Here is a 17,921-nt window from a genome sequence, read left to right as displayed (position 1 = left end):
GAGCAGTTCAAGTGCTTTCGCATTGAATTAGCGATCAATAATGCACTTGTATTTCAGATACAGTTTGAGGAAAGAAAGAGTGGGAAAGAGAGAGAAAAGAGAGACTAAGAGAATGAAAAAAAGAAGAGCAATGCAAAAATCTCCACATAGCCACACCATTAATTGCAGCCCACCACTCCCATTATGACGACACCATCTGCAAGACAACACAAACCTCAATTATCCTTTCTGCTCAACTAAAAGCACACAATGCAATTCTTCCTTCTGTATCCATTTTGACCAGTGTTTTAGATTTAGAAACATGTGCATGCCACAGGTGCAGAGAATTCTCATTTTTAACAACCAAAAAAATCATAAAGTCAAGGTTAGCAACACACTCTGCCCTTTGGATTTAAAAAAGCAAATAAGAGCCTGTGATTGGATGATTAATGCAGCAATTAATGCTTCAGCTGGCAAAATATCTTTCAAGTCTCAGTATATTGAAAGCAAATATCCCATGGCCATAGAAAATATATCGCAGTGTTTTAGAAGGGTCAAATGATTGTCCTGCATTGAGCAAAGTCTTAGAATTGGTATTAGAAATGTCCAGTTGATAAACCCTGGATAGACAATGGTGAACTATGAATTTTATGGAAGGAATGTGTCAGAAAAAATGCTTAATGACTTCTCACAGATCACTTAAAAATCATATGAATTCCAGATTTGTATTCATAGATATGTTTAACAATGTAAGCTTTTCTACATACAGAATGCAATGAGAACACACAGGACTGGCACTAAACAGCTCTGTGACCACGAGAAAACCAATTGTCAGTGAGGATAATCAGAAAAAATGAATGTGGCCTGATAAAACCAGGTTTACCCTGTTACTGGGTGATGGTGCTTGGTTACAAAATAAAGCACATGAAGCAATGCACCCATCACGCATGATGCCCACTGTACAAGTCTCTGGAGACAGTGTTATGTTCGGGTTTGCTTCAGCTGGCCAAGTCTAGGCTCAGCAATGTTATGTGGCAATAAAATGTAATCAGCTGAGTACCTGAATGTACGGAATGACCAGGTTTTCCCCATCAGTGGATCTTCCCACCCAAATGGCACAGGCATATTTCAGAACAAAAAGGGAAAGATTCATTTAGCTCAAACTGTGAAAGAGCAGTTCTGGAAATAAGAGGAAATTGCACATGAATTTGCCACTATATTTCTAGATCTTTCAAAGTATTTGCAATGTGCTGGAGAAGACTTTTTACAAGTGGTTTGGCTCTCCTGCTGTAATTACAGAATCTCAGCCAAAATGTATTTTACTGGAAATATAGATGAAAATTATGTTGCATAAAATGAACTAAACTATGCCAATGCATGACATAGTAAGAGCCAATACCTTTTGGCTATTAGGCCAGGCAACGTGTATACGGTAAGTCCTCTACATAGAAAACTTCAACGTGCAAACTTCCATCATTTTATTTATATATTTTTTAATAAATGCACTGTTCACATCATCTCATACATAATAAAATACAACATAGATCAGTTCTTCAAGAGGATGGGTGAACTGCAACCAATGCCATCGACATCAGGTGTTATATCTTTATCTCCGTGTCCTGTTGCTGATAGTCCTGCTCTATCCTCTTGCCAACAAACCCTCCGAACAAAACTTGTTCATATGAAGAAGACTAACTCTACAGGTAAATTAATGACTCCACAATCGACTGCAGATGTGTGTGATTACAAAAAGTAAATGTCCACAATTATTACATTTTTAAATTATGTGGCGGCTTAGTGCCCCAACAAGTAATGTTGTCCGGGGGTTGTGGGTTCAAGTATATATACTTTTACAACTTCATATAAATGAAAATCTCCATTGTCCAGTCTTTATTGTCACTAGCTAACACAACACAATGGATCAGTAAGGGCTCCCCTCCATGTGGATGGAGCTCCAGTAAGCACGTCTTTGCAAACACTTCTGGGCACTGTGTAATTAAGTCAGTTAATAAATTGGGGAGAAAACTGGATATGTAGATCATATAAGATCTCACAGTATGAATTTACTTTAAACTTGCGGTAGTTTCGGTGGTGTGGTGGGTTTATGTCTCAAAATGTATAGTAAGATGTGTGTGTGTGTGTGTGTGTGTGTAAGTGGATATATGTGTGACATAGGCAGGGGAACTTTTGACTCAAGGTCAGTCGTGTACTAGCTCAGCTGAACCGCCACCTCTGTGAACACACATTTTTAATCACAGCTTAAAATGGCATTCAGGGGACAAACATCCCCTGGGGCCAGAGAGATATATGGGGGTTTGGATGTCTAAACGTGTGTGTGTGTGTGTGTGTGTGTGTGTGTGTGTGTGTGGTTATAGGCTCTCTCTTTTAAAAAGCCATATATACACACACACACACACACACATACTGGTCACCAAAATTAAAACTACTTGTGATGATTTTGTTCAGAGCCTCTGTGTTCAGAGTATCCAGTGGTTTGTACCTAAAAAGCTGTTCTGCATGTTTGGACCAGACCATCTAGCCTTCAGTCTCCACGCGTATCAGCGAGCCTTGGACTATGACCTTGGACTATGATCTTGTCCTTTTTGGAAAACATTTTTTTAGTAGGTACTAACCACTGCACCCCAGGAACACCCCACAAGGCCTGCGAATTTGGAAAGTCTCTCATCAAAATATTAATGCCATCACAATTTTGCTTTGTCAAAGTTTCTCAGCCTCTTAACATTTGTTCAATTTTGTCTGCTTCCAACATCAACTTCAAAAACTTACTATTTACAATCCACTAAACATATCTCACCAAAAAACTGATGCCACTGTAATCGTACATAGAATTAACAGAATCACACGTGCCTCAACAACTAAATGCAACATTTTTTGAGTATTTAATATGTTGATGCTTTGCTTTTATTATTGAGTGAATCTTGATCAATTTTTCTTTCAGTTTTTAAAAGAAATTGGCAGGGATACTTTTTCTTATTATCCAGTGTTCAATCTTAGAAGTGCTTTCTCATGATCCAAGTAACCACCATTCCATCATATTGTGGTCTTGGTTTTTTGGACGGCCAGTCTATTGTTGTGGCAACACAAGCAGCTTCTTTGATTTGCAAATATGTCTTCTTTTCTGTGTCCACTAAACTCACAAATGTTCATTTGACTTTGTAATTGGGGGCCTGTGCACTGCAAACCTACTACAATATCTCTCTACTCATACAGAATGAGCTGTCCTTGTTGAAAGTCTGACCACATTCTGCATTTACACTCCCAGTTAGTGGCTCTTCTGCTTTTACAGTTTTATCACATTCATATATGGGCACTGGATTCACTGAGTGTACACCTTCTCGTAAACATCTGAAAGCAGATTTTACTGAGTGGATTTACATCCACAACATTATCTGTTGACATAAAAAAAGGAATTGTTTTCTTCAACAATTTTGTAATATTTCAGCAATATAAAAAATGAAAGATACCACATTAATGGACACACATGCGTTAAGAATCCTGGATACTAAACTTTAAAGTTTACTTTAAAATACGTAATTTGTTTACCATAAAACTATAGCTTCAAAATGATTGTGATGTTACACTGAATTGTAACAGGGAGAACAGAGCCCGTTATTGGTACTGCAGGCTCCACACTGCAGAAACGGCACTATGTAACTTTTGGAGTATGGTAGGAGGCCACCCCCTCCCCACTAATTTCAGTACAGTTCTGTCAAAATGAATTGTCAAAAGCCCCAGGAGCAAAAAACACAAATCTTACCTAGTGTTCCTTTAAATACAGGTCTTTACTGAATCTGTTTTTTTTATCAGATAACTGCTTTAAACTGATATGAGAACTCACAGTGTATTGTCCACATGACTATTTGAATAATCAGGTAACCACCAAAATCCCATAATTATCATCATAATGGTGTGCATGTAGGAGAAAAGGGTACAACTCCTGGTCCTAGGGTCAACCCCACGTTGGGTCACTGTCTAGAAAGGTTTTGAGTGGGTCTCCTCCTGGTGCTCCACTTTCCTTCAACACTTCAAAAACACATTAATATGTGAATTGGTTATGCAAAATTGTTCATGTGTGAGTGTGTAAGTGAATGGGTGAGTGTAAGATGCCCCATCAGTTTTTGCTGCCTGGTACCCAGTGATTTCAAACAGCCTCTGGACCCACCACAACCCTGAACAGAATCATGTAGTTACAGATGATGTTTGGATGGATGAGTGAACAACCCAATGAATGGATGAATGAGTGAATGAAAGGTGTGCACAGAAATGCACTTCTTATTCCTAGTGAAAAACTGCCCTCTCTGTCTTGATCTCGATCTATATACTCAATCCCAGACAGACACACAAACCCAAACAAAACCACTCCACTCCAGAGGCTTTTCTGATTTCTATTAGATGATGAACTAATGGGTTTCTGGGGTTGTTGCTAGGCCAATACTGAGAGCCCAGCTAGACTGCCAGGCCAATCAAAATGCCATTTAGTTTTGACTTCAGAGGCCTCCAGCCAGCAGCTGCCGCAGCAGGGCACAGTACTGCTGGGTTGCAGGAGAAAGTGCTCTCATCTTATACCCTGAGCCTCTTTCATCTTCTCCTCAGACAGAACAGAGGAGGGTGAAGAGCACCAATGAAAAAGCCTGTGATGCTCAATGGATGAAAAAAGGAAATGACAAAGACAAACAATGGAGGGGGGGTGAACTTGAGGAAGGGTCCTAATAGTGATAAGAACGATTTGTGGATACACTTTATTTCAAAAGCCCAATCAGGACATGTAAGAGGGGCCATTTCATTTTAAGAACCCAGGTGCAAAAAACAACACAAAAGTGTCTATACTGATATAAAACAACAGCAGAAAGAGGGTGTAAGGGAGAGAGAAACCGATGCTTTCACACCTTTTTGGCTTGGCCTGCACCTTTGGACTTTTCAGTTAGGCTAGAACCAAGATAGCAGGCAAGAAACAAGCCTCAGTCCACCATCTGAACCAAAAGACTACAATGTCCAGATCAAACTGAATCTACAAATTTGTGGCAGACTATTATGATCCAGGGCGGCACAGGTAGTGTCGCAGTCACACAGCTCCAGGGGCTTGGAGGTTGTGGGTTCGATTCCTGCTCCGGGTGACTGTCTGTGAGGAGTTGGTGTGTTCTCCCTGTGTCCGCATGGGTTTCCTCTGGGTGCTCCGGTTTCCTCCATCAGTCCAAAAGCACACATTGGTGACTCAAAAATGTCTGTAGGTGTAAGTGTGTCAGTGAATGTTTGTGTGTGTGTGTGTGTTGTCCTGTGAAGAACTGGCGCCCCCACCAGGGTGTATTCCTGCCTTGCGCTCAATGATTCCAGGTAGGCTCTGGACCCACCGCGACCCTGAACTGGATACAGACAATGAATGAATGAATGAATTTTTCAGTGATTATGAACGATTGTCTTGGTTTTTATGTCATGTTTAATTGAAGTGAATATAGATAAACAACTGTGATTCCCACTGTATTACTTCTGCTTTGGTGAGAGGGAAACAGAAGAACAACAAAAAACATATTATAGAATAGGAAGTTACAAAGATGAGGAGAGACAGAAGCCGGAGAGATTTATAGAGAAGGCAGAAATGAACTACACCAGAAAGGGCACAACAAAATTAATTGCACCAACCTCATCAAACATCTATTCCTCGTAAAACTCCCTGTCATCATAAACACAGTAATCATTTGGAGGGTAAAAGACCATGATTGTTCATTCAGTCTGTACAAGCCTCATCTCCACAGCGTCGTAAACATGATCTGCCCTTTATTCTACAACATTCTTAAAATACTGCCAATATAGAACCCCATTAATGATCCATTCAGTCGTGTGGCTTCAGTTCAGTTTTTTAAAGGACACCAATATATGTTTAGGTAACCCATAGATAAAAGCATTGAAGATCTACGGCATCTCCCAGGACACTGCTGACACATCTACAAGCCGCAATCTACAAGCCATCATCAAACGACTTTGACAGTGATGCCTCCCTCCTAGATTCGCTGACTGATTTCTACAAAGTTTGAAGCAAGGAATGACATGACGGCAAGGAAGACCTCCGCTCTTCAACATGACAAGATATTCTGTCTGACAACAGCTTATGAGGAGGACTCTTAATAAAGTCAAATGGAGGCTGGAGCCCCAGCAGCTTGCATAGTATCCCAACTGTCCACAGACTATGCTATCTCCACCACCCTCCGCCTGGCTTTTACCCAACCAGGGAAATTAAGTCACAATGCTGGGCTTGAACACCTCCCTCTGCAATTGCATCCTGGACTTTAACTGGGGAACCTCAGTCAGGATGAGAAACAGCATCTCCAACATCAGCACACAATGTGGAGAGCCTCATCTGATCTCTTAACACTTGCTCCATAGCCAAGAAAGCCTGGCACTTCTTCCTGCGGAGACTAAGGGCATTTCATCTCCTCACTCTCTTCCTCACCATATTCTATGGGGGAACTGTAGAGAGCATCTCAAGCAGCTGCAACACTGCCTGTTTTGGGAATTGCAACACCTCTGTCCTCAAGAGCTTAGTGTAGGAGAGCTGAGAAGAACATCATCCCTTACACAAATTCTTTTCTCTGCTGCCATCTGGCAAAGGGTACTGCAGCGTCCAAGCCATTACTTCAAGGCTCTGCAACAGCTTCTTCCCGCGGGCCATCAGCTCCTCAACACTCAGGCAGCCACCAACGCCCAATCTATCTTGCATTTTCTTGTGCATTTTCTCAGTAATACATGCTGCTAAGAACTGTATTTAAAGGAATACTGCAGCCTCTTTCTTCTACCTCAATTACTGCTGAGCTCATGTTTGTTATAATTGATTACTGATAAGTTTCCTGTCACAGCAAGATACATCATTTTTTGTTTATCTTCAACTAAATATATTAGGAGTACAAACATGTTTTTAGCTCTGTTCAGACAGAATTAGCTTTGTATGGAGAGTCGGGGTAATGTAATTTTTCCACAAGATGTCAGTAATATTTATGGTGGATTCGCATTAGATAAGAAATCATGGTGAAAATAACAGAGATAGAAGGGGCTACTCGATTCACGCACTGCCATCACACAGTGTGGATCATACACAGCAGAGCTAGTATTTTTAAACAAATTTCAATTCGGACGGGATTAATATAACCTGGGGTCATTTTATTGCTCATTTTACAGGAGGTAAAAGCCTCAGGAATCTTCCCTGAAATGGGAGCGCACACTTGGGAAAAATGACAGACATTTTCTATTCCGACAGGACTAAAACTACTGAGATACTCGGGTAATAATTACTTTACCCCCACATCCACAGGTAAAAATAATCCTGTCTGAATAGGGCTTTAAAGTGTTTTTGTAATAACTTTTTATTATTTTATGGTATTTTACGTGAACTGTTATAATACAAATGTCAGTTTATTTAACAAAATATAAGTTTGCAAATGATTAGCAAGAATAATTTATTTGGCACTGCATTCCTTGTTCCATTAAGGAAAAAGTGCTACAAATGCATGTGCATCTATATTGTATCCAAAAGTACATGTGAGTATTGGTTAAGATGGTTTAAAGATGGTTATTTATAAGATGGTGATCATGAAAATGGTGTAATATGCTTCATTTTTAGGGGTTTTATTTAATATATATATATAGGGGCGGCACGGTGGTGCAGCAGGTAGTGTCGCAGTCACACAGCTCCAGGGGCCTGGAGGTTGTGGGTTCGATTCCCGCTCCAGGTGACTGTCTGTGAGGAGTTGGTGTGTTCTCCCCGTGTCCGCGTGGGTTTCCTCCGGGTGCTCCGGTTTCCTCCCACAGTCCAAAAACACACGTTGCAGGTGGATTGGCGACTCGAAAGTGTCCGTAGGTGTGAGTGTGTGAGTGAATGTGTGTGTGTTGCCCTGTGAAGGACTGGCATCCCCTCCAGGGTGTATTCCTGCCTTGCGCCCGATGATTCCAGGTAGGCTCTGGACCCCCCGCGACCCTAAATTGGATAAGCGGTTACAGATAATGGATGGATATATATATATATATATATATAAAGACATGTCATTTTTGTAATACTATGCAAACTGTACCAAAAATGACAAAACAGCAGGAGAATTTTAGAATTTTAATTAAATTATATGTTACACAAAGACATTTTAAAACTGTTCACCTAATATATTTAGTGCTGTGGGTAGTGTCTGAGCTGCTCAGTCCTGTGTGTCTATAAATAGAGTGGTCAGACATCTATGGTTAGGGTGGTCACAACAACTGTAGGGACAGTTAACAGTCCTCTATTTTGGAGCAAACAAGGCAAGCTATTTACTTTGGATATGTTTTATGTTTTGCTACTTGCTCACACAAATATTGGTTTAACAGCATTATGTGACATTGTTGCCTTCCTACTGGCTTCTGGAGAACTGAGGAGCACATCTTGGAGAAAACCTCTCCTCAGAGAAAGCCTCTCCTCAGTCATCCTTGTTTTGGGGACAATATTTTTGGTGTGTAATGTCCTCCATCTTGCAATTGTGGGTGTGGCCAACAGTGTCTATTGTGCTTTATTCTAAATATTTTTCAAATTTATTGTATTGATTTTCTGATCTTTTGTTTACACTTTATGTATTTTGTGTACTGTTGTAATTTTGTTTTATGCTGCACCATGGTCCTGGACAAAAGCTGAGATCTAGAGAACTCAGTTCCATTGCTCCACAACCATATTCTGGTGGATTTTATAACTCTCTAACTAACATTTGGAATTGGACATGGTAACCATGGGGTCACTATATACCTGGGTGTCATACTTTTGCCAAAACTGTTCTAAAAGAATTATTTACAGCTGAAAGTTGCCCATGGGTCTGAAAACTTGTAGGCAGAGTGTATTCCAGTTATCTGTTCTTCCAGCGATTCCTTTTGGAGCTGTGGTGCTGCTGATTGAGGACTTGGTGGTGTGTTGTATTGCAGAGCAGGCAGAATCGGCCATGCTGTCTGGCTCTGTTTTAGCAGTGATAAATAACGATGGCGATGCAGAAGGAGCAGTCTGGGGGCTCCGGACCAGAACGTTCAGCTGGGTCCCCACAAGAAAGTAAATGTCTGACTGTGTGAGTGAGTGAGAGAGAGAGAGAGAGAGAGAGAGAGATGCTGGGGGGTAGGCAGGATTTCAGGATGGAGGGCGTATGTGTGAGGGATGATTGACTCGGACAGTCCTGACACTCAGCCTGCCCCTGGGCATTGTAAGCAGGGGAGAATGTTTTGCATTTACAGTCACTCTCTCTCATTTTAACTGCAGGGCTATAAATGTGTCTATATATGTTTTCTACTATGCTGTCCTACTATCATCTCGCTGCTGTGCCTGCGGCTCTTAGCATCTCCAGAGAATCGATGACATAACAGGCCCAACCAACATCACGTTGCTTAAAAAGGAAGCAAACCATTTCATTCAACAAAAGAATGACAGCTATGCTTATGTAGCAAACAATACATTCTAGTTCATTGATTCCTGTTTCTTCTTTATGATCAGTTTAGAAGCAGAGCTCATGTCTCCCTAAGCCAAACACATTACAGAATCAAAAATAACCAAGACAAGGCTAGCGTTGCAGTGATTTTACAACTGTTAAGTTGTGTTGATGGGCACTGAAGCAGCAACAAAATCATATAATACACAGAAGTTCTATAAATAATGACTAATTTCATTACAATATGAACTGTAAAAAAATCAATTGAATGTTGGTGGTTGGACAGATGATGGAGGATGATAGACGGTCAATGGTGACTGATGAATGGTGGTTGTTGGATGGTGGAAAGCGAATGGTAGATGGTGGATGTTGGGTAGCAAATGGAGCATTTTGGATGGTAGACGTTGGATGGTTGATAGTTAATGGTGAATGGTGGATGTTGGGTGGGGAATGATGGATAATGGAAGGTCAGTGGGTGGATGGTGGGTGGCGAATGATGGATGGTGAATGGTGAATTGTAAATGTTGAATAGAGAATATGGAGTGTAGATATGTTCAAGCTGGTAAAAGGCATGGGTCCAAAGTTGAGAATTTTGTAGAAAAGGCCAATATTGAAGAGCAGTGGATATTAATCATGATATTAACTGTCAGCAATGTGAAAGTGTTCTTTTGCTGGGTATACAGAATAGCAGTTTTTAGTAATATGTTTGCAATGTCTGATCTTGTTCCATACAAGGCAGCCCTATAACCGACCAAATTAAGCTAATCGTTTAAATATCCTTCAGAGCCCTCTGTCCTTGTGCATGTCGCATGGATTGTTCTACACCAAGAAAGGAGAACAAATTACTCCTAACCCACCTACTGTGTAAGCTACATGAGATGATTTAACCTCCACAGCAGGCTTTGAAGTCAAAGAGACAAATGGTCAGGGGAAGAAAATATTTAGCAAGCCCTGGCTTCAGTAAAGTCAATAAATCACTGTACACTACCAGTCAAACATTTGGAATCACATAAATCAGTGATGTGTGTGACAACACATTGGCTGAAGGTGAATGTATAAAATGGTTCTAATATTGTCGCTGTCCAATAAAAACATGTATCTCATAAAATAATAACTTTACAGGAGAAGGGGAAACCCTTCTTAAGTTTCAATGGAAGTCAATGTAAAAAATATTTTATGGCAAATAAATTTGGAGCATTCCTATTGGTCCATTCATCATGAAATTTTCACACTGTGAAGGACAGATGCTGTGGTCAAATAATGTTGGAAAGTTAAAATCCACAAAACTGGAGATACATGTTTTTAATTGGACAGAGGCGATATGTTAGTAATGAACAAGCCCATAATTGTAAAGTAATAGCAGGCTTTAGCTTGAACAAATAAACACAGTTACACAACATAACATTGAATAAAATATCTAAAAATGCATTCTGGTGTTTGGTATTAGGCATATAAATATGATCAGTGATTGCAGGTTTTGAAAGGTTTTATATGTAAGGCTTTTAGAGGCTGGAGAGAGAGACTCACTCTGGGTCTTTTCCAGTGAACTCGTCCTATGCGGTTTCCCTGGTAAAAGAGAGAGTCATCCACAGAGGGGAACAGAGGGTCTTCAAACAGGGTCCCACTCTGTAAACACTGCTTCTTCAGGGTGGAGTACTGCTGCCCCTCAAAGGCCTTCACCGACGAGAACATCCTTCAAGCTGCAGCTATAGGAAAAGTAAGTAGATTTTACGACATTACTGACGCAAAATTAAGTTCATTTCCTGGACATGTTTCTGAAGAGAACTGTCATAAGGAAAAACACAGAATCCAGTGAAACCATATATTAAAATACTTTGAGAAAATGGGCCTTGATGCAAGAGCTAGAATACCACCAGAGTATAAATCATCCCGACAAGTCAGGGCTAAGGGACTGAAAGAATGTGTATGAGAACCTTTTAAAACCAGAACAAAGAAGCTGGAAACAGAACTTTGGAGGTATGGAAAAATACTACTGATTGTTTTGAAACACCAAAAGCACGTCTCCCACGAAAGCTTTAATACAAAATAATAATGAAAAAGCAATCACTATCATCACCACTTTTATTTATGGGGCACTTTCCCATGCTCAAGTTTATTTAAAATAAAATAAATAGAATAACCACACTAGATACAGCTACACAACACATTCTATCCAAACAGGAGCACTGATCACATAGTGAACGAGTCTTCATTCATTCATTCATTCGTCTATAACCGCTTATCTAGTTCAGGAGCATGGTGGGTCTGGGGCCTGTACAGAATTACTGGGCGCAAGGCAGGACATACTCCTGTCCTTCACAGGTCTTACACACACACACACACACACACACACACACACACACACACACACACTCACATACACACACACACACACATCTGAATGAGTTTTCAGCAGAGAATTAAACGAGGGTAAAATAAATGGTGGAGTGACAGACTTTTGTAGGGAATAAAGTTGTTTAGTAGCTAAATCACCAAAGGATAAACAACTTCTGCTTAATGGCTGCCGAATGGGTTGCACACAGTATGGTACTTGAATAAATAAATTAAACATATATTTATGCTGAAATGTATGAATCCAGAAATTATCCCTGAAATACAAATGATTTAACTCAGTTTTTATCTGACTATATTTTACTGTATAGCAATTGTGTGAACATTTCATGATGCACAGGCCGTTAGAAATGTCTAAAACACTGACGTTCAGATTGTTTCTCTTCCTCCGACTAAGTTACCATTTCTAGTAATGGCGCTCTACAACAGCCACAGAACAAAACCGTATTTCACAATCTGACTTCTCATAGATCCTGTGTTCTAAATGGAACGACCCTTGCATGGAAGCAGTGTTGTGTTTCTAATCAGAGAATGCATATTCATACTTACGGACATTCAAAGTGACCATGATGGATTCATTGCCTATTCTGGCATTTAACTGACCTGAGGGTGAGTTATCGCCTCTTCATAGCCTGTCCCTCCTGGTGACAAATTGCTCATGTTCAATTTCAATCACAGCCCTATTACACTCTCCCTCCCTATTCACACACCTGCCATCAATATGGACAGGAACTCAAACACGCCTCTGTCCAATTAACCGGTGCCATTCATGCTGAAATCCTACTGCAAACACTCCAGAGGGTTTAGAAAACACACACAAATATATCACCGTAATTAAAGCCAAGCTGCCCGAACACAAAGCAAACACTAAAGAGATACTCCAGCATTTTCCAGCCCAGTCTCTAGCTGCTGCATCTGTGCAATACGATCATTTACCAATGACAGTGTTTCCCCTGCACTCAGGCAAAAAAACAACGGAAATCTCAAAGCACAGTTATAATAGAAGCTAATTGGCAATTTCTGAAGCATCTGGCCACTGGGTTCTATTAAAGGATTTTCAACTCATCAGCTTTTCCATTCTAAATATAGAGAAAATTGTTAAATCATTGCTGGTGGTGATCATACTCATGAATTTAAATCTGAAAAGGTCTCAGATTTTTTTCATTTTGCAAATTGAGGAAAGTATTGGTGGTACGCCAAATTACCTCAAAAAGTTTAGTACTTAATTAAGGGATTTATTCATAACTGAAAATCTATTTTATGTGTAAATTGCATAATGTTTCATTTTTCTTAATTATGCCCCAATGAAATTCATTGGTGTTGTAGAAAAATACAACGTGCTATGCATACACCATACTTGATTAAGTCTGTAAGGGAACCGTGGGTGGGTGGGGACACAGCATGCGAATGCGATCCCCTAGTTTTTTGAGAAATCCGTGCAAAGAAAGCCCAGTTTCAGTTGCTTACTGGACATAAGCAAAGGCTAGAGATAGATGTGAGCAATTTGGATTTTATTATAAAAGCAAAAACGAGAAAAACAAACCAAACGAGACAAAGCCTGCGTAATAGAGAAAAACAGAGAAAAACTAAGCGAGAATTCTGTACACATGAAGACAAAATAGAAGAAAACACTCGGCTAAAGAAAAATGTGGCCATTCCTTTTGTCATTACAGCCCTAAAACTAGGTTTAACACAGCGCCGCCCCTCCTTCACCTGCCCCCGGGCGCTGTTTTCACCTGGAGTCTATTAAAGCACATAACTGATATTAAATTGACCTCTTCTGGTTTTTATTTCTTTCAAAATGCTTATTGCCCATAAATTTTGTATGTTGTCATGAATGTATAATTGTGTTTAAAACATTCAGTTTATTTGTATTATTTATTCAGTTCAGTTTATTCAGTTTGTATTCTGGCTATATTTTTTAATAATTATTTTAGATAATTTTGTGTTAAGCGTGCAAATTTCAGGTAAATAAAAAGCAACAAAAAACATGCAAAAATTCAAGCAAGGTTTTGCCGTATGCCCCTGGAACAGAGGAAGAACCATGGGCCACATGTTTCTGTGGTAAAAAAATGGTTTTGGTTTGATAATGGTCTTAAAAGTTTGAAAAGCACTGGTCTACGTCAATAACAGGGCCTTTATTTTTACCTTCCAAAACAACCTCAGTTTTTATATGGAATGTATATGGAATGTTTATAGCACTGTAACCTGTAACCTATAGATTAAAAAATGTGTTATATCTGAAAACTACTTCACATTTCCTTTATTAATGTGAATTTTGTATTTCTTTCTTTCAGTGAGGCAGCTTTCAGAATTCTGGTTCTTATCACTGCTTGTGTAAACAGTTCAGATTCTGCAAGTTTCTAGGACAGAGCATTTTACAACGACTGTACTGACATCCTAACAATGTGTACATGCCAAAATGTCAAAAAACTATTTGAATCCCCCTTTAACAGCATTAACCCTCACTCATGCGAAGCAAGCCTCTCATATATTCCCTCTACCTGCCTCCCCCTCAGAGCTCAGTCTGGCGGCCCTGGTTTGCTATGACAGTATACATTTTCACGGGGCTGGTTTTCGGTCCCTGCACACATCGATCTGATCATTACCTTCAGAGAGGACGAGACAAGAGGGGACTTCTTCCATTGCCATAAGTGGCTAGCAACAAATTCTAGTTGCCAGGGAGATATGTTGGAGGGATAAAGCAAGACTGCCTCTAATCTTGTTAGTCTTAGTAGCACACACTCCAGCCAGCGGGCAGCAGGGCAGAGACAGGCCACACTGAAGGAAGAGCACCTGCTCAACAGATCCCTCACTACTGCAACAATACTGTCCCACACTGTCCTCACACATTCTCCACTACTGTCCCACACATCCTCCACTACTGTCCCACACTGGCCCCACACATCCTCCACTACTGTCTCCATACATCCTCCACTACTGTCCCACACTGTCCCCACACATCCTCCACTACTGTCTCCATACATCCTCCACTACTGTCCCACACATCCTCCACTACTGTCCCACACTGGCCCCACACATCCTCCACTACTGTCTCCATACATCCTCCACTACTGTCCCACACTGTCCCCACACATCCTCCACTACTGTCTCCATACATCCTCCACTACTGTCCCACACATCCTCCACTTCTGTTCCACACTGTCCCCACACATCCTCCACTACTGTCCCACACATCCTCCACTACTGTCCCCACACATCCTCCACTTCTGTTCCACACTGTCCCACACATCCTCCACTTCTGTTCCCACACATCCTTCACTACTGTCCCACACTGTCCCCACACATCCTCCACTACTGTCCCCACACATCCTTCACTACTGTCCCACACTGTCCCCACACATCCTCCACTACTGTCCCCACACATCCTTCACTACTGTCCCACACTGTCCCCACACATCCTCCACTACTGTCCCCACACATCCTTCACTACTGTCCCACACTGTCCCCACACATCCTCCACTACTGTCTCACACTGTCCCCACACATCCTCCACTACTGTCCCCACACAAACAGTGTGGACAACTGCCCACAAGGGGTATACTTTACAAGCTGAAGTAAATTATTATAAAAGGTAGGTACATAACAACCATTAGATCATTTCTGTTAATTCCAACTGATTAAAAACATGGCATTATGGTACATAAATGCATTAAAGATCATTGATTTGACCTAATGAGGAAACTATAGGGAATTTACTACTACAGCATGGTTAATGGTTTTATTCAAAGAAGCTAACACTATGTAGATGCTTTCTGCCTGAAGGCAAATCAAGCTGTGCATGCTAAACTTACTAGACAGCAGAAATATTAGCATTTAAAACACACAGGTGAGTTTAAATTAGTATCATGAAGCATATTACCTCTTGTTCCTATTCACAATAAACATCAGGAATGGCACATTTTGTATATATTTTACATTTACTGTTAGGGTTGAAATATTCTGGGAATTTTCAAATTTGTGAAATTTACTATGGGAATTAATGAGAATAAAATGGAAAAATTCAAAGCTAAAGGTGAAAAACTAAATGAGAAACATATATTGGTAAAAAATATATATACTCAAGCACAATCTTGGCTAAAATAATTAGATATGTTACTAAAACAGCTGAAAAGCAAAGCTACTCCTCAATCCCAGGCACATGGCACATTTCACATTGAAGGGCTATTGAAACCACAACCCCTTAATTCATAATTATTTCATTTAAGAGACTAGTTTACCAAGGCTAGCAGGCTACTAAGAGGTTAGCTTACCAAGGCTATCAGTGGCTACATTTATTACTTAATAATTTTTGCCTCAACAGGTTTCTGTAACAAAGAATTAATACTTAATAAGTACTTATTTAACATTATCTTTAATGTTAAATGTGCCACATGCATCAACTATGACATCATAGGTGTCATAGTTTATTATTTGTATTATGCCTTCATGTCTGCTGTTGAAAAAAGTGTATGATGTAGTTCCTTTAAATTTTCCAAATAATTCCAATAAATTCCCAAAAGTCCCAAAATGTCCATGGAAAGTTTACATTTTGGTATATTTCCAAAGTTCCCAAACTAAAATTCCCATGAAAAGTTACCAGTAATTTACTGGAAATTTATCAGAAATTTTCCACCCATTTACAACTCTAATTGTACTGCAGGCCTATATCCTCATATAACTGTTAAAACATCCCTTCAGAACCTGTTGAACATGGGCTGTTTGAATAATTTTGTTATTTTTAGTTAGGAATAAAATAGTGTGATTTTCTCTAGAATTGTGTATTTATGAAAAGAGAATGACTTACAAAGCTGGAGCCGTTAAATGCCCTATATATTGGATATTTTTAATTCACGGTTTATTCGATGTCACTAAAAATATATACATACATTTTTATTAGACAGGCCTCTTCATTGACACCACTTTCACTTTCCAGCAATTCATTCCACTTTTAAAACCAGCCTCAAAACCCACTTTTATTCCTTGGATTTTAATTTAACATAATTTTTATTTTTTTATTTTTGTATCTTATTTGTGTATGGTTTTATTTAAATCGACTTTTTACTGTTTATTGATTATATTGTTTTATTGGTCTACTGTTCTGTTTTATATTTTGTTTCATACCTGCAGTGTTCATCACTTTGTTGCAGCCTCTGTTGTTTTTTAAATGCTTTACAAGTAAAGTTGTGTTGAGTTGAGTATCTGCACTTATTCAGCCAACAGTTGTTCAGCACTGCCCACAAAACAGGACAGTTATTTGAAATTTCAACACTTACTGTGCATTCTCTTAGCCCCTCTGACCATGCAGGACCACGTTGCAATTCTACAATTATAGAGTATAGTCCACATATCGCTGTGCATACTTTGTAATCCTGCTTTCATGCTGTTCTTCCATGGTCAAGACACCCAGAGGACAACCAAAGAGCAGGTATCATTTGGCAGTTTTTGTAGTTCTGAGCCCAGAGGAAGTTGAAATTGCAATTTTATTTTAAGGTTAAAATACTACCTAGTGTTCCTTTAAGCTCTAATAAACGAAATATTTGTCAGTCTTATTTTGAAGCATTTCTATAGTTTTATGCTTGAAGTAATTTTCATATAATGTAAAAAAATGTTTGTGTATTAAATTGAAGCAGAGGTTTGCCAGAGTAATGTTTTGCAAATGTGCACTCGGTATTGGTGCATTTTCAAAATTTGTGTATTGTAACAGCATTCAGCACCTCTTCAGATAGATGGTCCTGTGTCATACATAAAAGGCTAATGTATTGCAGATATTTTGGGGAGCTGATTCCCCTGTGCTCCCCTCGGTGGGTGTGAGGTGTGTGAAATGCTTGGGCAGTCTGTCAATCAGGGCTCTTTCAGAGCTTTGTGAGCAGGAGCCGGAGCTGCGGTGAATTATTCATCTCCATTCGCAGACCTCGGCTCTGATTAATTATGACTTCAGCTCTGCGTCCACTGCTTCTGCACTAATGACAAAATCTCTGACTGATGTCATTCTGCTGCTGCAAAGCTTCCTCTGGAGGAATTTTCAGAGGCACACGATTTATAGTGCTTTACACAATGTGCTTCATACGAGATTCCACAACCTTTGCCTTATACTCTACTGCGGATTACGCAGCTCATTAACCAGTGAAAATTAACTGCACTTAACCCCTT

General features: G+C 39.8%; 1 protein-coding gene across 1 annotated transcript in view; it reads right to left on the bottom strand.

The window, feature by feature from the left end:
* Window positions 1–17,921, bottom strand: part of capn5b (calpain 5b) — a 47,274-nt gene that overhangs the window by 24,099 nt on the left and 5,254 nt on the right. Inside the window, exon 2 of the mRNA XM_066646461.1 lies at window positions 10,944–11,122. Within this exon, the coding sequence (XP_066502558.1) occupies window positions 10,944–11,108 (165 nt within the window). The 5' untranslated portion in view covers window positions 11,109–11,122. The remainder of the gene's footprint in view (window positions 1–10,943; window positions 11,123–17,921) is intronic.

Source organism: Hoplias malabaricus, chromosome 15 (genome assembly GCF_029633855.1).
Source record: "Hoplias malabaricus isolate fHopMal1 chromosome 15, fHopMal1.hap1, whole genome shotgun sequence".
NCBI classification, from domain to species: domain Eukaryota; kingdom Metazoa; phylum Chordata; class Actinopteri; order Characiformes; family Erythrinidae; genus Hoplias; species Hoplias malabaricus.
Note: the sequence above shows the minus strand (reverse complement) of the source record. Positions and strands in the feature narration are given on the sequence as shown.